Consider the following 23,893-nt stretch of genomic DNA (forward strand, 5'->3'; position numbering starts at 1 on the left):
CTGTTAAATATTCCATTAGACCAGGGGTTCCCAACCTGGGGCCCACAGACCCCTTACTTAATGGTATAAATCCACTGCTTTGAAAAAAAGGTTGGGAACCCCTGCATTAAACTATTCGGAGTCAAGAATCAGATGGAAGGTGGTTTTCATTTGTCTCTTCATGGAGGTAATTAAAATTAAAATCACAGCAATTTAGAATGCACCAATTCTAAAATAATATTTAAATCAATTTTAATTCAGATGTGCACTAAATATAAAGCTCTGATGCACTATTCTTATGGGAAACAATCAACACTGCCCACACGTAAAGGACTGCATGATACATATCAATGGCAGGGGTCCAAGACACCAAGAGAGGGAATCACCATTACATCTCTTTTACCCGAGGGCATTACAATACAACACAAGAACCCAATCTGAGAGGATTAACAGACCAAAGGAAGTGTAAAAAAATTATTCTGACATCTTGAACACCTCAGAATAGTTGATTACAAGAGAAACAAAGGACAATTTGTTGCACAGATAAGCCAGTATTATTTATTTTCATCATTATTCAAGTACATCAAACATATGACTGCACTCATATGCAATAAGGCATTTTCTGTTAGCAAACATAAAAAAACAAATCTCGCAACCCACCCCTCCCCCCCACCCCCGAAACCTTACTGAAGTTGCGCAACGAATTCTGCAGGGGATCTGTGCACACAGGATAAGAACTATGTTATATTTCTTTATACTGTACTATGTAAACAAGAACAGATTTCAAAAGGGATAATAAATTTAGCAAACTATTTGCTTTTTCATCACATCAAAAAACTATACAGCCACAAGTATATAATTTTCTTTTTGCTTGAGTAGTGCCAGAAATCTGTTTATTACCCCTCACTCTTTCAAAACAGTGGTTAGCTTTGGTGTAGGATGGTGGTTGTGAACCACACTGATGAGAAGGCTTTTCTCTGGTGTTGCACAGTAATAAATATCCTGCTTAAAGCTGCAGTGACCCACGAATGATCTCTCAGCAACCAACCATGAAGAAAAACATTCAGCCATTTGGAGCTGAGCATTCTTACTTAAATTCAGTAATTTGGAACAGTGCTCGACCATTAAAGTTATCTCCAGCCTGCTACACCATGTATTTTTTTGGGGGGGGGGACACTTTTGAGTCATAACTGCATGTTCAGTGATTTCAGTGCAATTTCACAACATACAGTGATGATAAAACTGCTCGTGAAATCTGCTGTACTTATGTCATGATACCTGCAGTTTGTGCAGCCGTGCCTGTCTAAAATAAAAAGGCTTTGTGTAGGTAATATCACGGAGATAATATTTATACATAGAACATCCAAAGTGAGGCACCTTTCCCATTGTTAAATAAGGTTTCTTTCAGAGAATTATTATAGGCTTCACTTTGAACCTCCTCTTTTTTAAGATGCCAGCTACTGATTTCAAATGACTATTGCCCCATTGAGGTCCTGCAGCTTTAGAACAGAAAAGATAACGTATCATTTCACATTGAACATCCCCACAATCTCAACAAAAGGCCACATATCATTGTATTTTAAGCTTGTCGCAAAGTCAATAGCTATTTTAGACTACTGAGAAAATATTCAAGTTCCATGCCATTTCTAATATTATCAAATCAATCGTGTAAAAAAAAAGCTGTTTTTAAGATGAGAAGCTACTTCAGTCCCTGAAGGGCAATGCTAATGATTCTTTCAAAAGTAGAAAAATATGGCCAGTGAACTTACAGTAAAAGCTGACTACAATATACTCAACCATAACTAATCTATGAACACGGTAAAATTTAACTATTGGAGTTAGGAAGATCATGGAAAGTATTCTAGGGGAATTTAGACGACGCTGTTTTCTATCAGCTCATTTTTACCACAGGATGGTAAAATGTTACCTCCTCATGTATTTATGATCCAGAAAATTCATTCTAACCTTTTCTAGCATGGAATCATTTCTATTCCCCTCCCTGCCCCCCCCCCCACTACACCTTCTTCTCCATTTTTCATTACAGTTTTCTACTTGTGGTCCCCTTTGCATTTATCTAACTTGTGTCACTGTTCAGTAGCAGAACGCTTATCAATACAGTGAAATATTAGCATTTTGCTTCATATTTCTAGCAAACTGTAGTTCATGTTAATTCCAGACAATATATTTGCATGTAGTGTGGCACACTAAGATTTTCAATACATTTATAGCATTCTTCGAACATGTAAAGAACAAAGCCTATCTGTACTAGTTTTCTGATTCCTTCAGTAATAGTATAATGAAAATGAGTAACATTCGACACTACAATCAGGCAATGCCTCTGCATTTAGAAACTGAAGAGGAATATAGGAGGCTGGTTCTGGGACACTGGCTTTGACTGCTGTTGTTTGGACAGGTTGCAGTGTGGTGGTGATATCATGCACCCAGCACACTGATTTGCTGCTGTCCACTGCCCATTACTACCACCATCAAAACAGAACTGTTGCGGATATTGTCAGTATTACATGCTGTTTGAAGCTTTGCATACTGGATAAGTTTTCTAGACTTCACACAGCAATGAAACAGCGACTGTTAATAGCTGCACTTGAAGCATTATACTTTCACACTGCAATAAATCAGACCCACACAGGAAATTTCAGGTCACTGTTAACAAGACCCAGGTATGAATCAGGGATGACCACAAACCAAAAAGGGGAATGCCTGCAGCACAGGACTGGATTACAAGACTGGACGCACATCAGAAGGCTTGTTTAGCTATAGACACTATCTAAGGGTGGGCATTCAAATTGCCCCTCACAATTGAAGCCTCAGTAAGCCGCAGACAGTATCTGACGGTGAGCATTCAAATCACCCCTCACACCTGTCCTAGTATTGCTGCCCCTAGCTCCATTAACTTTCAAACCTTCACATTAATGCTAAGAAAAAAAACTCCATCCATACAGAAATATTTAGACAAAGTAAATCCTGCAGAATTAAAGCATTTATTTTACCTTGTTGTAAATAGTAATTCTCCAGTGAGATGGCTATAGGTTATGACAAGGAATGGTAAATACGTAGCACCATTGAAAATTTTAAGTTTTATATCTACATGAGTAAACTATTCAAACTTGTAAGCTATTAGCAATTTACTTACTCAAGCTACACTTTTTTTTATTAAAAAACAGCTTACTAGCTATAATTTTACATGCGTTTTGATTAACATATTCTATTTAAAATAAAGTTTTGTTGCAGAATTTGGCTTCAGCAAAATATTTTTTTAATCGTAAACTGTTAAAAATGAATGTTCTGTAGGCACTTAATTAGCTTGCAAAACACAGCTTCTGTCAAAAAAGCAAACAATACTATGTACATATATGTAAAAAGTGTTATAAATAGGTTTTAAACCATAGATACTATATACATCTTCAAATTAAAACAGTAATGTTTTTTTTATTCCTCTAAAGATGGCATCATACAGATTGTGGTGATCTATGGTAGCTCATTCACGCTTTCTTAGAATGACATAGATGATTCCGCTGCACAGGGCCAAGGGAAATGCAATCCACGCCAAAATGTAGGCAAATCCATAGCTCCCATCGTAGCGTTCTTTGTGAATGTGCGGGTACTGCACCGTATATATGGCAGCTCCACTCATCACACAAATGCCTGAAAAAATAACAAGAGTTTTGTTTATGGTCTGATTTACTTTGTAAAGTTACTTTATGCCTTGGGATTAAAATTGATTAACAGCTGAAAACACACCATAAACACATTTAATCCTTCAAACTATGCAGGATATGACCAGAAGCCCATTGGATGGAACAACCAAAGTTTGTGTGTAGAGAGACCAAAAACTGCTAGACTCAGGCGAACATCACAATTGTAACCCCACCCAGGAATAAACCCAGTTTTACAAGCTGCTCCACATATTGGCTTGGCGTTGATAGCACAGTTGCTGCCTCACGAGTTGCAGTTTTATTCCTGACCTCCACTGTTGACTTTGTGGAGTTTGTAGGTCCCTCATGTGTTTTCTCCGATATTTCTCCCTTTACTCCCACATCCCAAAGACATGCTGGCTGGCAGAGTAATTGGCCATTTATAGACAAAGTATGAACGATGATGGGGATGTGGGGAAAATAGAAGTTAATGGGGATGTGGGACGGCAAGGTACTGCAGCAGTTAAAACATCGCTTTACCCCAGCAAGGGATCACTGATTGGGCTCAATCCCGCCCACTGGCCGTACAGAGTTTATACATTCTCCCCATGACCGTGTGGAACTCCAGGCTCCCTTCACTTTCCAAAGACGTACAGTCTGGACTAGTGAGTTGTGGGCATATACTGGCACCAAAAGCATAGCAGCACTTGTGGGATGCCTAGTACAATCCTAGCTGATTTGATTTGACACTAACAATGCATCTCACTGTATGCTTTAATCTACATGTGAAAAATAAAAGCTAATCTGATCTAAAATGGGATGCCACTGTATGGCCTAGCCTGCAGGGTATGTACTACAGCCTAACCATTTCACAACCAAGCTTAACCATATTTTAGCAACTATTCAATATGTAGTCATCTGGCCTCACCCTACCCAAGATATTCTCTGCATGCTACCATCCATTCCTTAACTTTTCTGCTACATAGTTCTAACCTGTTCTCTCTCTTTTCCAGTCCTGAGGGAAGAAGAATCAGACTTGAAACACTAATGGTTATTCTTTTCATAGATACAGCATGACCTGCTGTTTTTCTTGCATTTTTAACCTTTGTTTTCGTGTTAATAGGTGGTCCATGAGTGCTGCAAAAGCAGAAGGACAAAGAACCTGTCTCGATGCTGTATAAAGCTATGACTTGAAGCAAAGAAAACTGAACGATGTTTAAAACTAGCACAGAACCTGAACTTTCCTGTTTCATCAATGAATAGTTTTGGTTAAAATTATTCTCAAATCTTTGCACCAAAGATGAAGTTATTGTTAATCTGAGTCGGAACCTAAGTTTACTTCAATGAGAATGAGTCAGCCTCTCTGATGAAGGGACTCCCGGCACACTTCCTCAACATTGCCCGTGCATAAAAAGTAGCAACAGAGCAATAAAGTGGATTCAGAAATGGCTCAAGGGGTCTTCTTTATTAATTTGCATCATTGGACAGACAAAATGCTTTTTGCACACTCCAATTATGAAAATTTTAACCTGCTAGAGCAAATCTATGAGGGCATGTGGCATGGGGAAGATTAGATTTCTGCTGCAGCTACTGATGCAAATTGGACACATTATGGCTGGGAACAGTGTTACAGACTAAATATAACAATGGACTCTATAACCTCAAAGAACATCTACTGTATTCCACCTGGTCCATAAAGCCATCAAGTCAGTTCTGAAGAAAAGCTATTAACTAAATCTTTTATTTATTTTTAAGAGTACAAGCAGCAATGTTCCTCATAACCACCCTTGCACATGACAAGAATGTACATCTTAATATAACAAATCTCTTATTAACAGATCTTCAGAAGATACACTACTGTTTCTTAGAAAATCTCCAAAAAAGGTAATTCTTGTGAAAATTCAAGACCTCAAATACGAACAGAGACTGAAAGAACTCTGGAATGTAACAAAATGAACACTGCAACATCATGAAATCCTTTTTTTTATTAAAAGCATATAAAAACATGTTCCAAGGTAATTCAACCAATTGAAAGCAACCACACCCACACACTGTCCATCATGTAGGAAGCAGTCTGTAATAAAAACTACTTCTTGAATCTGTACAGCATTAGGTTTTCTGTTCAAATTTAAATCTTTACATTTCCATAACAACAGAAAACATAACTGCATCATCGGAATTATTTTAATCTCATTACTATGATTGTCTTCTGCAGCAGCTCAGGCTCACCCTATTTTGTTGCTTCACTGAATTCATTATAATTTGAATTAGAATCCTAGCCTGGGATGGTATCAACAGTGTGCATTTTGCTGTGCCACAGTTGCTATTTTCCTGTTTGCCTGCATTATTATCGACAACAGAATGTATAGTGCCTTGAGTGCATGAACAATACATACTTAGGGTCTCAAAAAGACCAGGGTAAATGCTATCCAGCTTATTGCAAAACCAACATTAGTACCTTTTAAAGTTAATGGTGCACTTCAAAAAGGAAATGCTGTACATTGGTTATGTAAATGTAATAATACTCATCTACCTATCAATCATGCCACCGAGGTAATGCTCGAGTTGGAACATTGCTTCATAGAATCAGTTCACAATTGAAAGGAACAAGAACAAACATTTTCTACAAAGGTTTTTAAGTCTGTAAACAGCACTGCTGATACAAAGAAATCTAGCACTACGATGCCTTAGATTTTTGCACAGCACTGTGTTTGTCAACGTGGAGTTGGGAGCAAGTCTGTAAATCCGGCAGGAGCCAAGGATGTTGAGGGTGGAGCACCATGGGAGGGGTGCGGAACAGGTGGCACAGAAGGACTGCCGTTGCGGAGGCTGGCACAGGTGCAGACACACCCAGGCCTGAGGCCCTGGCAATCCTTCTCCGCCACCTGTTCCGCACCCCTCCCATGGTGCTCCACCCTCAACATCCTTGGCTCCTGCCGGATTTACAGACTTGCTCCCAACTCCACGTTGACACAGTACTGTGCAAAAATATAAAGCATCCTAGTGCTAGACTTCTTTGTATCAGCAGTGCTGTTTGCAGACTTAAAAGCCTTTGCAGAAAATGTTTCTTTTTGTTCCTTTCAATTGTGAACTGATCTTATGAGGCAATGTTCCAACATACTGCAATTTAACCACTACCTCAGCGACCTGATTGATAGGTAGATAGGTATTATTACATTTAAGTAATCAATGTAGAGCCTTTCTCTTTTTTAAGTACACCAGGCAAGGTCATTTGATTTCAAACAACTGGTTTACTGATCATTACAAGAAGTCTCTCTGATGCTTCCCTCTCCCTCCCCTCTTCTCATGATATTTCCCTCTCCCCTGCCCCCTTCCCACCCTCAATATACAATAGAGACCGACATCAGAATCAGGTTTATCATTCACATACATCACGAAATTTGTTAAATTTTGCGGCAGCAGTACAATACCTAAAATTACTATAGTCTGTGTAAATGGCTTATGCACCTTAGCTATACATATGTGCCCAAGACTTTTGCACAGTACTGTATATTCAGATATAATTCAACCACCTGAAATTTATTATTTATTATATATCAAAGTTCAAAGTGAATTTTACTATCAAAGTATATACTTGTTACCACATACAGCCCCGAGATTCACTTTCTCATGGGCAAGCTCAACAAATCTATAGAATAATAACCACAACAGAATTAATGAAACGCCGCCCACCTAGAGAGTGCAGAAGACAACAAACTCTGCAAGTACAGAGTAATAACTAAATAGGCAATAGAAATATTGAGAACATGAGACGAAGCGTATGAAAGTGAATCCATTCATTTGAGGAACATTTCAATAATGGGGCAAATGAGTTGGGTGAAGTTATCCCCTTTCGTCAAGAGCCTGATGGTTGAGGGGTAATAACTGTTGCTGAACCTGGTGGTGTGAGGCCTGAGGCTTCTGTGCCTTCATCCTGATGGCAGCAGCAAGAAGAGACCATGTCCTGCATGGTGGGGGTCACTGCTAATGGATGCTGCTCTCCTGCGACAGTGTCTCATGTCGATGTGCTCACTGGTGGGGAGGGGGCTTTACTCGTGATGGATTGGGCCTTGTCCTCAACTTTTTGTAGGATTTTCCATTCAAGGGCACTGGTGTTTCCATACCAGGCTGTGATGCAGTCAGTCTATACACACTCCACTCCATATCTCGCGATGTCTAACTTTTAGATGTCATTCTGAATCTCCACAAACTCCTAAGGAAGTAGAGGCACTGCTGTGCTTTCTTTTTAATTGCACTCACGAGCTCGGCCCAGGACAAGTCCCCTGAAAAACAACACCTAGGAATTTAAAGCTCTCAGGCTGAAATCACAATAGACCACGAGATATAGGAGCTGAAGTAGGCCATTCCGCTCATCAAGTCTGCTCCACCATTCAATCATGGGCTGATCCAATTCTTCCAGTCATCCCCCGTCCCCTACCTTCTCCCCATACCCTTTGATGCCCTGGCTAATCAAGCATCTATCTATCTCTGCCTTAAATGCACCCAATGACTTCGCCTCCACAGCCACTCATGGCAACAAACTCCACAGATTTACCACTCTCTGACTAAAGTAATTTCTCCTCATCTCTGCTCTAATTGGATGTCCTTCAATCCTGAAGTTGTGCCTGCTTGTCCTGCGCTCCCCTACCATGGGAAATAACTTTGCCTTATCTAATCCGTTCAGGCCTTTTAACATTCAGAATGTTTCTATGAAATCCCCCCTCATTCTACTGAACTCCAGGGAATACAACCCAAGAGCTGCCAGACATTCCTCATACAGTAACTCTTTCATTCCCGGAATTATTCTTGTTAATCTTCTCTGAACCCTCTCCAATATCAGTATATTCTTTCTAAAATAAGGAGCCCAAAGCTGCACACAACACTCCAAGTGTAGTCTTATGAGTGCCTTATAGAGCCTCAACATCACATCCCTGCTCTTATATTCTATACCTCTAGAAATGAATGCCAACATTGCTTTGCCTTTTTCACCACCAACTCAACCTGGAGGTTAAACTTTAAGGTATCCTGCACAAGGACTCCCAAGACCGTTTGCATCTCTGCATTTTGAATTCTCTCCCCATCTAAATAATAGTCTGCCCATTTATTTCTTCCACCAAAGTGCATGACCATACACTTTCCAACATTGCATTTTATTTGCCACTTCTTTACCCATTCCCCTAAACCATCTAAGTCTCTCTGCAGGAGGTTTCCTCAACGCTACCCACTCCTCCACCTATCTTTGTATCATTGGCAAATTTAGCCACACATCCATTAATCCCATAGTCCAAATCATTAACATACATCATTAAAAAAGAGCAGCGGTCCCAACACCGACCCATGTGGAACTCCACTGGTAACCGGCAGCCTGCCAGAATAGGATCCCTTTATTCCCACTCTCTGTTTTCTGCCGATCAGCCAATGCTCCACCCATGCTAGTAACTCCCCTGTAATTCCATGGGTTCTTATCTTGCTAAGCAGCCTCATGTGCGGCACCTTGTCAAAGGCCTTCTGAAAATCCAAGTACACCACATCTACTGCATCTCCTTTGTCCACCCTGCTTGCAATTTCCTCAAAAAATTGCAGTAGGTTAATCAGGCAGGATTTTCCTTTCAGGAATCCATGCTGGCTTTGGCCTATCTTGCCATGTGCCCCCAGGTACTCCATAATCTCATCCCTAACAATTGATTCCAACAACTTCCCAACCACTGATGTCAGTCTAACAGGTCTATAGTTTCCTTTCTGCTGCCTCCCACCCTTCTTAAATAGCGGATTAACATTTACAATTTTCCAGTCATCTGGTACAATGCCAAAATCTATCAATTCTTGAAAGATCATTGTCGGTGCCGCCACAATTTCTCCAGCTACTTCCTTCAGAACCTGAGGGTGCATTCCATCAGGTCCAGATTTATCCACCCTCAGACCATTAAGCTCCCTGAGCACCTTCTCAGTCGTAATTTTCACTGCGCATACTTCACTTCCCTAACACTCTTGAATGTTCGGTATACTGCAGATGTCTTCCACTGTGAAGACTGATGCAAAATACGCATTCAGTTCCTCTGCCATCTCTGCGTCTCTCATTATAGTATCTCCAGTGTCATTTTCTATTGGTCCTATATCTACCATCAACTCTCTTTTATCCTTCATATACATAAAAAAGCTTTTAGTATCTCCTTCAATATTAGTCACCAGCTTCCTTTCATAATTTATCTTTTCCTTCCTAATGACCTTCTTAGTTTCCTTCTGCAAGTTTTTATAAGCTTCCCAATTCTCCATCTTCCCACTGACTTTGGCTTCCTTGTATGCCCTCTCTTTTGCTTTTACTTTAGCTGTTTGTCAGATGTTGTCCAATGCTGCAGGCCATTCAGTCTTCTGTTTAAAAACATCTCAACTCTTTTCACTTCTATGACCAAGGTAAACATCAGTATTCAAATGATTCAATTGCAGTTTCCAAAATGTACAACTGAAACAATGTTTTCTTTCAATATTCTTAATAAATATAGAAACTCAATTATGTGTCAATTCTACATTCAAGTGAGATACTACTCCATTCAAAGGTATGAAATCAAACTCTACAAACCTTGATAAGTTGGAGCTTGAAGATAAGGAGAGAAAGTAAACAATTGTTACTCGCAATAGCAAACTGAATCCATCTCAGATCTTGTGCCCCAAGATCTTGAGCATTCAGCTACAAATGAAATCTGTGCCATTTCAAAATCAGATTGTTTGAAGTGATTCCAATGTTGAAGTCGTTACTAATGTTCTTTTTAAACCTTCCCAACTGAAGATTTGATCTTTGCTTCTAATTAATATGGTAAGACCTCATACACTATCTTTATCATTCAAGTGAGTGAAGTGGAGACGGATTACATGAATTGCATGAATTACAAACAAAAAGCCAGCAGGTCCAACAAGAAGTTGAGAGAGCTAATGTAATTTTGCCCCTCATTGCACAGGGGTTGCAATTAAAGACGGGAAAATTTAGTTGCAATTCTAAAGAAGTGCGAGGCCTTCCTCAGAATACTGCGTAGAGTTTTGGCCATCGTTACCATACAGACATGGTAATATTGGAGACTGTACAAAGGACTTATTCATCAGGCTAATTCCTTGTAGATTGGGTCATTTTACAAGGAGAAACCACATAATTTGAGTCTGTATCCTTGGAAATAATATACAAAATCCAAAGGGAGTTTGACAGAAATATTATTGAGATATTTTCACTACTGGGAGTGTTAAACAAGGGGACCTAACTACAAGGGGCTGGTTAGTTGAAAGGAAAGTACATAGAAATTTCTTCTTGCAGGGAATAGTGAATCACCTGGCTTTCTCTGTCTCAGTGAGCGGTGGAAGTTGGATCACTAAGTATTTAAGGAGAAGCTGCATAAGTATTTGACAAATTGAACAGTAGAAAGGTATGGAGAAACAGCACAGAAGAGGAGTTGAAGCCAACATGGATTGGTCATAATCACATTATACGGCATGCAGGTTAGAATGGCCTACTCTTGCTCCCATTTTCTTGAATACTTACTTGTTCTGTTCAAAGATCAACAATGCTTGAGTTCCTGATTTTTCTTTGGAGACTGGCTTTTCCCACATCTTTACTTTCAACTCACTTTGTCAACACAATAACTCTTGTATTTGAGAGTAATCTTCAGTTTCTTTCTGAAGACTTCAGAATCCATATCTTCATCTATTTGTTCTTTTTTTGAACACTCTCAGGACACTAAGGGTTACCTCTTGGCACTTGAAATCATTAACATTTCTTTACTGAACTCCAGAATTAAACTGGTTTGCTTCTAGTGTTATTTGACAACACTGATAATTTGACCAAATTCTTCTTAGGGGCCTTGATTACAATCCATCAGCAGAGTTTGGCCAGTCACCTCCCGTGCCTGATATGAACTCCTGAAGCAGAGTCTCTATTAAGGAGGATGAGATTACCAGATGTACAGAGAAGAATATTCAATGTGATTAAAGCCTTATTGAAAAATGCAACATTCCTACCAACTCCTGTGAACCTCTAGTTCATCCAAAGAGGCACCATTCAGAATCATATTCATTACCCCAAGGCTATTAGGAAGTCTTGTGAAATCACATTAGTAAAGTATTCACCCTGCTAAGCTCTCCCTACCCCATCTAAGAATGGGATTACTATTTTTACTATGGCTTCATTGTGCCCCTCAGAACCACAAAAGGTAGCGGCTATCCTCAATCCCAAAGAGCTTCCTAAGAAGATCTACCACCTCTTCTCTCTTATTTTTGATAATGATGTCCATGCTTCAAGGACGGGTTAACGATTAGCAAAGGAAAGTGATTTAAAGAAAATGGGAAAATGGTCAACTTTTTTCCAGCATTTTTAAAGCAGCTGATCCAACTCTCTTGCATCCCCTGCAGCGGGAGCTCATTCTCCCCAGTCCCTTAATAAAAGGACCACCATAATTACTCCTGTTATATAGCGTAGAAATGCACACAACTCAGATAAGGTCAATTTTTTTCTTCTAATTCAGAATCCAGCTAGTTAATGCCATTCTTCTGACCTTTAACTATTAGGCATAGCAGACCTATTTATAAATTGCTGGATCCAAGTGTTCAACGAATCTACTGAAGCAACAACAATATTTAAACTAAAGACCACATCAACCTAATTTAAGTTTTTAACATCAGAATTAGCTTTGCACTTGTCCTTTATTGATAATTAAGCCTGTTGCAACACTCTTATCATAACAAGCCAATAAGGGCCAAACCGTCCATAATGGACGGTTAAGGGCAGTTCAAAATTCCACTCTTCAACATTCTCTATTGCTCTGTTTAACTTGCTTTCTCTCTTTTTCAGTTCTGGTGAAGTGTATTTTTTAGCCTGGAACATTAACTGGTTTCTCTTTCCACAGTTTCTACTTGACTACCTAAGTTCTTCCAGCATATCTAGTTTTTGTTTAAGCCTAGCCATTCTTCATACTACTAAAACTAGGTCAGCTTACTAACAGTTAAAGCAGAATCTTGCATGCCAACCAACTAATTCTATCCCTAGTTCATCTTCTGCATGTCCAAATACTTCAACCTTCAGATCTCCACAACTATAAACTTCAACTTCTTTGCAGTGATTCTCATTTCAAAATAAAAGGAAACTAATTATGCAATATTCAAGGATGCTTCTTCACTTATTAAATTTCAGAACAAGTGACCTTCTTCAAATAGCAGTCTCTCACTCCCCATACCATCTCTCCACGCATACCGCTATCCCACCCATGCATGTGTGCGCAAACTCTCCACAGTAGAGCACATTAAAAAATACCTCAATTTCAAAATAAATTGCTCTAGGTCTGGCTATCACAAAGTACAACAGAGTTCCTATATACTTGTTGCACTAGAACATAAAAATATGAGTAAGTGATATTTAGCGCGTGCCCTACCATGGCACTTCGCACTATTCTGAGATCTAAAACATTAGACATCTGCTCTGCACTTATTCTACAGTACATCTCAGCTGTCAATCATGCAATTTCCAGATAAAAGAACACCAAGCACAGGATGATTGATTTTGAGTTTAACTTCAGATGATTCCTGGAAATCTTTAAAACGTAAAAGGAAACGACATTCATCAATTAAAACTGTCTGACCCAAATGTTACTCATCTGACAAAAACAGCTTCCTTGTTTGAGATTAGTGATTTTCAGGATCAGGCAAGGCTAAAATTTCTACACTATTATTACCGAGAGCTCAGAGGAAACCAGTCTGAAAATATACAAAGAAAACTATTATTAATGCTTTCATATCAAACACAGTTTATCAAGCGCAGCTTGTTACTGCGGCAGTTTTCTAAAATGGGCACTAAAATATATGAAGAGATGAGGGCTAAAAGCAGTGCAGCACTTACACTATTGAGGACCTGAGTTATAGGGGAAGGTTGAATACTTTGGGACCTTTACTCCCTAGAACCTGGGAGAAAGAGGGGAGATTTGATACAGGTATACAAAATTATGAGGGGTATGGACAGGCTCAATGCAAGCAGGCTTTTTCCACTGAGGGTGGGTGAAACTCAAACTATAGGTCCTAGATTAAGGGTGAAAAGCGAAATGTAAAAGAGAAACATGAGCAGGAACTTTCTTCCACAGAGTGATGAGAGTGGGAAATGAACAGCCAGCAGTTGTGGTGGATATTGGTTCAATTTCAGCGTTTAAGAGAAATTTGTATAGGTACATGGATGGGAAGGATATGGAGAGCTGTAGTCCAGGTGTGTGTCAATGGGACTAGGCAGATTAATAGTTCAGCGTGAACTATGTGGCCAAGGTCCCCATTTCTGTGCTATAGTGTTCTATGACTATAACTAAAATGGTGCCGAAAGGGGAACAGACTGCAATTTTTAAACCTGACTCAGGGAAATAATTTCCAATTCTTCATGCATATGTAGGATGCCAGTCATGGCTTCTTTGCACAGTTGCACTTCAAGTGCTCACAGGTCCGGGTCACATGCAGAGTGCTAACTTACCTGCTGGAGGTCCTCAGCTGCAATCACCGGTAAAAGTGAGCTGGTTCTTTTGCGTGATCCAACGCAAGGATTCCAGGGAGATGTGGAAGCAGCTACCTTGCTTCTTTCCTGCTTGGTTGGATATCTCAATGCAAAGATGCACATCCAAAGATCAAAATGGTCTGAGCCCACTATAACAAATTGGAAGGTCTCACTAGCAAAGTTCAGGGAATCCCTGCTTTTTAAAGCAGTACAGCTAAACAAATGTTAGCTTTTCATAGAAGACACCCAAATGAGAGTCAGGCAAGGTCCATCTTGTTAACAACTGCTTCCATTAGTGCCTGCTTTCACATCCACTCTGGAGCCACTTTTCAAATTCCAGGGTAGCCCGTGCCGTATATGCGTTGGTTGGTTATAATGTCTGTCTGTCGATTTTGACGATGACAATGCTGTTCATGCAGATGATCTGATGTGTGTTTGGAGGCGACGATAGAGGCCAATTCTTGAATGACATAGTCAAGGAAGTTGTCCTGATTCTGCAGGCATGGCCATTGCTGCTGACGTTTCCCTCTTCTGTCAGGCTGTCTCCAGGTCCATATGACACCTGTCTCGTAAGTTGCTGTGAGCAAGTTTAACCACAGAATGCCACCCAGTTCTCAGATCCTATGTTCCAGATGCTGGGGAGCAATGCTGGCTTTCACTCACAGACTTCATATCTCTAAAGAGGTTTACCACAGTTTCTTCTTCCTCGTGATAACTGGCCATAATGCTGCTGCTTAGGGAGTGTGGGGTCCTCCATGCCTTTAGCATGTCCAGTCCAATGAAGCTGTGCTCTCAGGGTCATGACCTCAATATTGGTTGCCTTTGCCCTATTGAGTACTTTCAGGTTTGTGATGTGGTCAAGCGGGCAGATGCCCACAATGGATCTCAGGCTGCGCACGTGGAAGTGCTCCAGCAGTTTGAGTTGCCTTTTGTATACAGTCCACGTTTTGCAGCCATATGGAAGAATAGTGAGGACAACAGCCCTGTACACGTTGAGCTTAGCAGACATGACTGCAGATTCAGACATTTAAACCGGTGGAAGACCGCCACTCCAGCCCACAATGCACCGCACAAATGAATTTCTAAGCGCACATAATTTAGACTGCAGAAGCTATGTGCTAGTTGACCAATCTTTTACATATTTAAATATCCAGAACATCAGCTGTAAGATTCAAAACACTTGAGTAAATCCCAGCTCCAGCCTCAGGCTCTTTCTTCATTGATCGCCTCTGCGAGATGTTTTTGCCCTTCCAAGAAATGCAATGGAAGCCAGTGATGGGTGGCCCTTAGTTTTATTCAGGGTCAGTCTTAATGGACAAACCGGTATCTTTCATCTATCACAGAACTGCGCACTCCAACCAAACTCTCAAGTCCTCTGCCTTAAAAAAAAAATTCTCAGTAGAACCTGTTTTGGCACACGATTCTTAAAGTCAATCGATCTCACACTGTTTGAACAGAGCACAGAGCAGAGCTGCGACAGCATTCCTTGCTGTCCACCACCCAATTTATTCAGGGAGGTTAGCCAAGAGGATGAAGCAAGTTACAAATACCATGAGCCAATATTTAGCAAAGCGGATGACGTACTGATAATCTATCTGGAGTGCCAGGTGAGTGATTTGTGTGTTTCATTCTTCACAATGTACAACCCAGTAACTTAAGAGACCACGTTTACTATTGTAGAACAATTGTACACAACAAGAAAAATTCTTCCAACAACAAAACAAGGGAGTAGCTGCTTTACTTAACCGTCACTGCTGCATGGACATAGTGAAAGTATAAATGGTAACTTTTGAAGCTTACCTGCAAGTAGCTGAAAGATTCCAGTGATGTAAAAACGACCTCCTTTCTGGAGCGTAAATAGCTGGCAGAAAAACAGAATCACCGAGAGAAAGCTGAAGATGACGGAAAGAATCATCATTGCCTGAACAGCTTGCAGCCATTCTGAAAATACAGGGCAAAAGGAAGAACGTTACAATGTAAAGAAAGGGCAACACAAAATTTTTTTGTTAATTCCGAATAGTCTCACTCCTTTACAATTCTGCAAATATTGTGGTAAAGATAAACATCCATTTTAATATTAGGATATCTACATTGGAGCATGCAATATTGCAAAATTGAATGCACCACTGAACAATTGCAAAATTGAAACTCAAAATGGCAAATTCAGAGCAGGAATAGGGAGATTAGCCTGTTCAGCGTGCTCTATCACTCAACATGTTCATAGCTGATCAGTGACCTAAAGTGCATACATAGTCTTACCACCACTAATGTTTTACTGTCTTGCTCATCAGGAGACCACTTAACTCTGCCTAAAAATAATTCCACAACTCAACCTCTACTGTCTTTCGAGGAGGAACAAATTAACATAAAGGGTATGACATCCTTATCAGTGCCAGCTGGTACTAACTAAACTCCCAGATCAAAAAATTACTGTTTCTTTCCCACTATGTCTGATTTTCTGCGGGTTCCAATGCTTGGCCTGCACTAATGGTGAATGCAGAAATGTCACATGTTTACATTAACTGGTGCTAACTAACTACTTCATTTCCCCATCCAACAGCCTGTTGTGTTCTTCAAATCCGGGCACTGAAGGAGCACAGACCATCAGCACCACTCCCAACTCCAGCTGAAATCAGTTTGCCACAAGGGACATGTTCCCAACAACAGCCATTTTGGTTTTCATTTTCCGCTTCATGACCTCTAATTATTATTTTCAAATTTGGGGAATCATTGTAACCGATTTAAAGATAGTAATATTCCATTGCACAAAGGGGAAGATGGTGACTGGAATGTATTGCCAAGGGTGGTGATGGAGGTAGATACAAAGGAGACATTTAAGAGTCTCTTGGATAAACACGAATATACAGAGAATAGAAGGGTATGGACCGTGTGCAGGCAGAAGTTAGTTTAATTAGGTATCATTATGTTAATCTGGCACATTCTTGGATGAAGGATCTGTTTCTGCACAAAATTACTCCATGTTCAATGTAGGATACAGAAATTCCATCGTAAGTGCTTGAAGAATAGATGTTGGCTAGGACTTAGAGGAGACCCATCTTTTTCTTCGATTAGTTCTGTGGGACCTTTTACGCCCAAGGCAAATAACCAAGTGGGATCTAGGTCACCACCTTCAAAGTTTTTTTACACCAGCCTGAGTTATGCACCCAACATCTCTGGGGTTAGAACTTTTAACACAGAGGGGCAATAGCAGTGCCAACATTCAAAAGGTGGTGCTCACCCTGTGTTGAGAATAAAATACTGCCCCGAGATCTTTCAGTTTATTGGAGGGTGAGATTTCAAAGTTAAATTGTGTTAAGGTTCCACCTACGACAGCCCTACATTTTTATATTTAAAAAAAATGCAATCCCATGCACAAGTGTTTGGTTGCTCTTTTAGCTTCAGTCTGTTGGCTAACACAGCAGAATTTGAATACATTGCACTGTCAGAACTAAACAGGTGATTGCTCAGCAGATTTTGTTTCAATCATTTGAGTCTCAGAATCAAAACATACATTAAAAAGTGATTAGGTTCCACTAAAATTCAATAGTTACCAATTATTGCTGCTTTAATTAAAAATGGTGCCAGATCAAATTCTTTTATTCTTTTCTGTTACTGCACTAAATGGCACTGGTATTTTGCAACAATGGCTCAGAAAAAAAAAGTGAATCACTGATTACAATTTAGAGCTTAGAATACTCAAATCCAGGCCAGCATCAATCATTTCCTGATGGTGGCAGTGTGTTCAAAGTCACATATGTATGGATTACAGATGCAGTGAACAGTGATTAATGTTCTGGTGAGGAGACTCTAAACAAAATGTGAACTAGCCTTTATCAGAGCAATGACAACTTTTTTGTCACATTGAGAAATCTCTCCCTTGTTTGTATCAACAATTGGTATTCCAGATTAGTTACAAAAATTCTCTACTTTTAAAGGTCACAGTAGATTCTTATTTCCACCTCCGATGGTGCCAGTCTAACTCTTATAATGGCTTGCGTAGTCACTCTGCCTCCCACCCATTCTGCCCAATAATATGCAAAGCTTCTGACAGCCAAATGAGGAGGCAGACAATGGAATGCAACCTGCAGCAAGTGGCATTAAGCAACAAAGAATAACCAAAACTACTGGGCTAATTGGTAATTATTCACGCAGGGCATGCAACAGAATATCTGTAATAATGTATTTGCTACAGTATTAATTATTAATGGGTTTTAAGTGTCACCCTACCGTTTCTTGACAGTTAGAAAGAAAACTAAGCAAATCTTAACCACTTTGAAGAATTGCACTTTTTTAAAACCAGTTTTCCTGAACATTGTGTTGTCAAGAAAATGCATTTTTCCAAGGAATACTAATTATTTTAAGCAAAGTTTCAACATAATCCTGTATTATTACTTGGATATTAATCTTGGAAGAAATGGATTTAGCAATTTTTTAAATGCAAAATCAAAAATACCAATTCCAATTTTTGTCAGCTCAATTTTTAAAACAGACTGGACCACTCTTTATTCTTAAGGAATATCAGCATGCTGAAACTACATTATTTCTACAGCTGGTTCGTATCCCTCTGTCACCAACCACGATGAATTTTTCATTCTCAAAGCAGGGAGACTGTTTGATGTCATGAAACTAACTGAAGTCTTTAATATATGTTGTTTTTCAACTCTACCTGCCACAAACCCAATTTTCAAATTATGATGCTCATAGTGGACTATGAAATGAACAGCTGCAAAATAGGACCCAATTTCAGTGCAAGAACGCTTTGGAAATAAAACTGACCACAATTATTTTGTTTGCAATTTATTTTTGAGTTTCATTTTAAGTGGGTGTGGTATAATTTTAAACATGCACAGTTATTAAACTTTTAGTACAGCAAATTGATGAAGTGGTTTGCTATTCAAGATTTCTAATTCCAAAGCCAATTGCAATCTATGGGTATGAAAGAGAAATCAAAATGGCCGTAAAATAACCATTTGGTGTGTTTCTGACAACCGGTATTAAAAGGATTTGAATTAACAAAATAATTGTGAAATACAGCCATTGCAGATATCAGAAATGATACCAATGAGAGTGAAAGAGTGAAGAGAAAAATCTACAAGTTTGTTTCTGGGTCTGGAGGATCTAAGTTCTAAGGAAAGGTTGAATAGGTTAAGTCTTTGTTCCCTAAAGTGTAGAAAAATGAGGGCAGATGTGATAGTGGTGTACAAAATTATGAAGGGTATAGAGAGGGTAAAAGCATGCATACTTTTTTCCACTGAAGTTGGATAAGGCTAGATCTAAAGATCATGGGTTAAGTGTGAAAGGTAAAATGTTTAAGGGGAACATGAGGGGGGTACTTTTTCCACTCAAAGGGTGGTGAGAGTGCAGAATGAGCTGCCAGCGCAAGTGGTCAATGTTCAATATCAACATTTGAAAGAAACTTGAACAACTACATGAATAGGTATGGAGGACTAGGGTCCAGGTACAGGTCAACAGGACTAAGCAGAATAACAGTTTTGCATGGACTAGATGGGCTCAAGGGCCTGTTTCTGTACTGTAGTGTCCTACGACACTATTGTTCTAGACAAATGGACATCTTGAACATGCCAAGCCTCCAGAAATTACCATGACACAGCATCACTGAAACAAACTTTACTTGTCATGCAGTTTACAGATATTGGCAAGCTCACCCATTCTAATTTGACCAATCTTTAAAAATTATTTGCATCTACACATCACAAGCAGTAATTTAATATTCAAAGCTAAACTGTTTCTATCCCCCCCAGCACGTCAAGCTTAAAAAATCTCGAATATTCAATAAGAACAGCTTGTTCCACTTGTAAGAATTATTGACAAAAATGTTTTAAAATTCTTTTGAATAAAAACTAAGTGAATTATTTTAACTGATAGATTTGACTGTCATTAATTACTTCTTCAGCAGTTAAATTTGAGTAGTCAACCCCTGACTCTGGAACATCATGTCATATTGCCAAGAGTAACAGACGAGAGTACAGAAGCAACACGTTAGGGAAAAAATTAATTGGAACTGAGTGGACTTGAATGAATGAGAGAAATCTGCCTACGTTGCGCTGTTGCTGTCTAATCCCAGCCCAGCCCTCTCTGCGTGGTGCTGACTCTGTAGCAGCGGGCGTTGCCAAGATTTGCACTTTCGTAGTTCCACCACTAGGCGTCCCCCACACTTCGAAATCTCGCAAGACCGCGCCCACATGATGCCTCCACCTTAAAACACTGTCCAGGAGAGCTGAACCAACTGGTTGCAACTGAGCTGTGCACTGCACCGTCTCGTTCTAATCACCAAGCTTTAAGCACAAACAAACGCTGAGTGCCCAAGTTTGTTTCCAGTTATTAGACTTGCCTTTACTTAAAGCGAGCAGATTGTAAACGTTTACACTGGATTGGAAGAGAACACACTCACTCACCGTTCGTAGTATAGGGCGTGCAGTTCCAAGTTTCAAGCCATGTGCAATTCTGCCAAATATCTAAACTATGGATGTCGCTGTAATACCACCAGGACTATACCAAAAAAAAAACAAACATCACACTAGATCAAACATGTCTTCTGCAGAAGATGAAATTCCAGTCAATTTAACGAAAGCGTTCGGATCTATATAGATTTAGTTTTGAACAGCATGAATTCAGCATATGGAGCTCTTAATTGGAAATGCATTAGACTTGGTAACTAAAAAAGACTTTTAAACTAAGTTTCTACTTTACTGAAATAGGATATTCATGTCACTACGAAATTATCTCCACTTGGAAATTGTAAGCAACTATTGTGGGAATTAAATTTCTGAAACAAATAATCTTTAACGAAATTATACCATACGTTCCACCGCGTTAAAAATTATATTTCGAGGTAAATCAATAATTAAATCTGACCTTCTGCATGATTTTAAAACCGAAAACAAATTCTACATAATAGCCTTGCCGAGAGTATACAGGACACGAAGTGCGCTTTTGTAATACACATCTGTCAGCCTAAACCAAGAGAAAATTTCGGCTGTACTTACATTAACAATAGTAGAAATAAGCAGCAAAACCAGTACGGTCAGATGAAGCACAATGATACCCGCCAACAACACGATCATTTTGATGCTTTTTCAAGTTGAAAACTAAAAAGGAGGGAACCAAGAAAGAGGGGAGTGAGTTGCCTGCGAACTGCCCCGAAAGAACTGCGACGATCTCTGGCGTTTTCTGTTCACTGCAGTGATCTTATTAAAACTAGGGCGTGTCGACAAGGCAGGATACGGAATGCCCAACAGAGGACGCCCCGATCCCATTGCGGGCACCGTTAGATTGGGAGTAGACTATAGTCACTTGCACTGTTTAAACAATTCAATCTTTATACAAACTGTAAGTATTTAAAAATGTTGACTGTGCCGAAAGTTTGCATCGGCTGTGGTTATGTTGTTCATAACATAAGAATGCCTATAAAAAAACACAAGATGGTACAAAAATTTCCAGGACAAGAAGGTCAAATAATTTAAAAAAGCTACACATTTTCTATTTGTATATGCAATATTCCAAAGCTTACTATCCTCCTAAATGTAAAACGAGATCGAACAAATAGCTAAATTCCAAATATACGGCGTATTGGAATTACCAATGTAAACGTGTTCCTTCTCTACAATTTGATCATAGGAATCCCAATATCTATTTTAGACTGTGTTGATCCAATCAATTAAACGAAATAAGCCACCAGTTACGGTTAACTTAACCTTCCAACTGTGAGCCTTCTAAAAAAGCTGGTGGCTCTCAGTCCATAACGGATGCAGAGTGAATGAAACGGAAAAATAACGGTTAAGAGAAGGATCTCGGCGGTGCCAGTTTCAGGGGCCGTGTTTTTCTTAGTCCAAAACCCAGTGCGCTATTCACAAAGGCGCCATTCAGTCAGAGAACAAGTCAATTTTTGATACCTAACTTTAGGTGCCGATTAGAACGAGCAAGGGCGGGTGATCATAACCTAGCATTAAGGTAAAAATTCTCAACCTTCTGCCGCTAACCTCCAACTCTAATGGCGTTTTACAATCAATAATCGATTGATGGCATGGAGCCAGCGACCAATTCGTTAAATAAACAAATCGCAGCATGTGGCAAAACGCATCAACATCTGGAAAGTCATTTCAAATTCCACTCGTGGGATGACAGTGACGTCTTTGAGTTAGCCAGTAATACATGTATAATTGTTACAGAAATGAATAGACAAGAATGTTAAGATATCACAAAAATAATTATGGCGCAAGAAGATTGCTTGCCGCTCACTCGGTTGCTCCTACACACGCCGTCGTGCTCTGCACGATTACTATTAAAAGCGCGGCTATAATTAAAGATTCGCACCAACTTTCTTGGCTTTTCACAAAGTTGATTCGATTTACAAAACGCATTATATTAAAAAAAAAGTCGATCGGCTGAAAGAACATGAGCTACCAAACACTATGAAAGTGTTTGGGTGTTTCAGACGATCTTGACACTTACTTTCCAACAGTTGTCAAAACACACAAGAATGCATTCAATTTAAGAAAATAAAATATTTAGTCGTTTTCATCCGGAAAAAAGAGCAGAGATCCAACTTACTCTGTGACAGATCCTTAACAATCGAATAGTGTGTATGTGTGCGTGTGTGAGAGACAGATACACCTCAACGCTAACAGCAAAGTCCCGTCAAAGAAACTTGAGGCTAAGAAGTGGCCTCTTTAGTAGGGACCAACGCCCTGGTTACGCACGGCGCTTGGGGTGTGTCCACAGCCACTTTCCAATCCCCGTCAGTGTGCGGTAGGAGGGTCGGACGCCGGCTACCGGGGGATCACCCGTCATCGTTCGCGCTGCCCTCCTGTTAAGCCATAGGTGGCAGGCCACTGTACCATCCGCGGTTGTAGGACTCACAAACAAACTACAAACAGGAAATGCCAGCGTTGCTGCTGCCAGTTTTAGCAAGCTCTGCAAAGTCAACGCAAGCAGCGCGCGTCTTCGCCATAAACTAGACTGTAGTGCAAAACGCCTCCAATAACGGCCGCATTTCGGGATTCGACACCCCACTTAGAATATTTCATTTTTGCGCATTTTCTCTGAATCTGCTGATTTAATTCATGATTCCCATCTCAGAATGAAGCAAATAAAAAAGCCTAGATTTTTACGAATGAGTATAACAAACTTGTTAATTTATAATGGGTGTGTTGCGGTGAGTTGTTGGGAGAAGTTCTTGTCCCGCTCACAGGAACGCTCACAGTTGCGATGCATCATTGCAAAGAGCGCTATCCAGGAATACCAGTGACTCAGTTCCTCTGGTTGCAGTTAGCCTCTCCCCTCCCTTTCTGTCTCTGCGTTGTTTATAGATACAGAGGGAAACAAATCGACAGAGGCAACAAGGGAAATCCTGCCCATTACTCAACTGAATGAAACAGCAATGTCAATGGGAACTCCCTCTGGTCAGGGCAGAAGAATGTTAGTTCCCTTAAAATTACTATGACAATTCATTTTTTTTCTCAGTAGTATGGCTCACCCTTGTACCTATACATAATACTTAGCACGAGATCATTTCGACATCTATGGTCAGATAAGGTATAGAAAAATGTAACTTTATTTAAATAAGGACAATATAGTCAATAGGTCAGATAGCATCAGTGGAGAGATAGCAGAGCAAACGCTTCAGGTTGATGACTATCCATCACAAGGAATAATGAAAATCATCATGAGATATAAAATAATGTTTAATCTTCAATACATTCAGTTTTCCGTTTCTATTTCATTTTTCTAACATTTG

The 23,893-nt window shown here is 39.7% G+C and overlaps 1 protein-coding gene and 1 long non-coding RNA gene across 2 annotated transcripts in view; one reads left to right on the forward strand and one right to left on the reverse strand.

Annotated features, from left to right (window-relative positions):
- LOC140187124 (uncharacterized) overlaps positions 1-5,049 on the forward strand; it is a 45,432-nt gene extending 40,383 nt beyond the window's left edge. Inside the window, exon 3 of the long non-coding RNA XR_011883005.1 lies at positions 4,756-5,049. This is a non-coding gene — a long non-coding RNA (uncharacterized lncRNA). The remainder of the gene's footprint in view (positions 1-4,755) is intronic.
- pmp22b (peripheral myelin protein 22b) lies at positions 511-22,991 on the reverse strand. The gene is made up of 5 exons (XM_072242093.1): positions 22,708-22,991; positions 21,144-21,245; positions 20,553-20,646; positions 15,937-16,077; positions 511-3,642 (listed from the first exon to the last, which is right to left on the reverse strand). Exons 2-5 carry the CDS (start codon positions 21,219-21,221, stop codon positions 3,476-3,478), a joined length of 480 nt encoding a protein of 159 aa, XP_072098194.1. The 5' UTR covers positions 21,222-21,245; positions 22,708-22,991; the 3' UTR covers positions 511-3,475.
- Positions 22,992-23,893: the final 902 nt, after the last annotated feature.

This window comes from Mobula birostris, chromosome 24 (genome assembly GCF_030028105.1).
Source record: "Mobula birostris isolate sMobBir1 chromosome 24, sMobBir1.hap1, whole genome shotgun sequence".
Lineage (NCBI taxonomy): Eukaryota > Metazoa > Chordata > Chondrichthyes > Myliobatiformes > Myliobatidae > Mobula > Mobula birostris.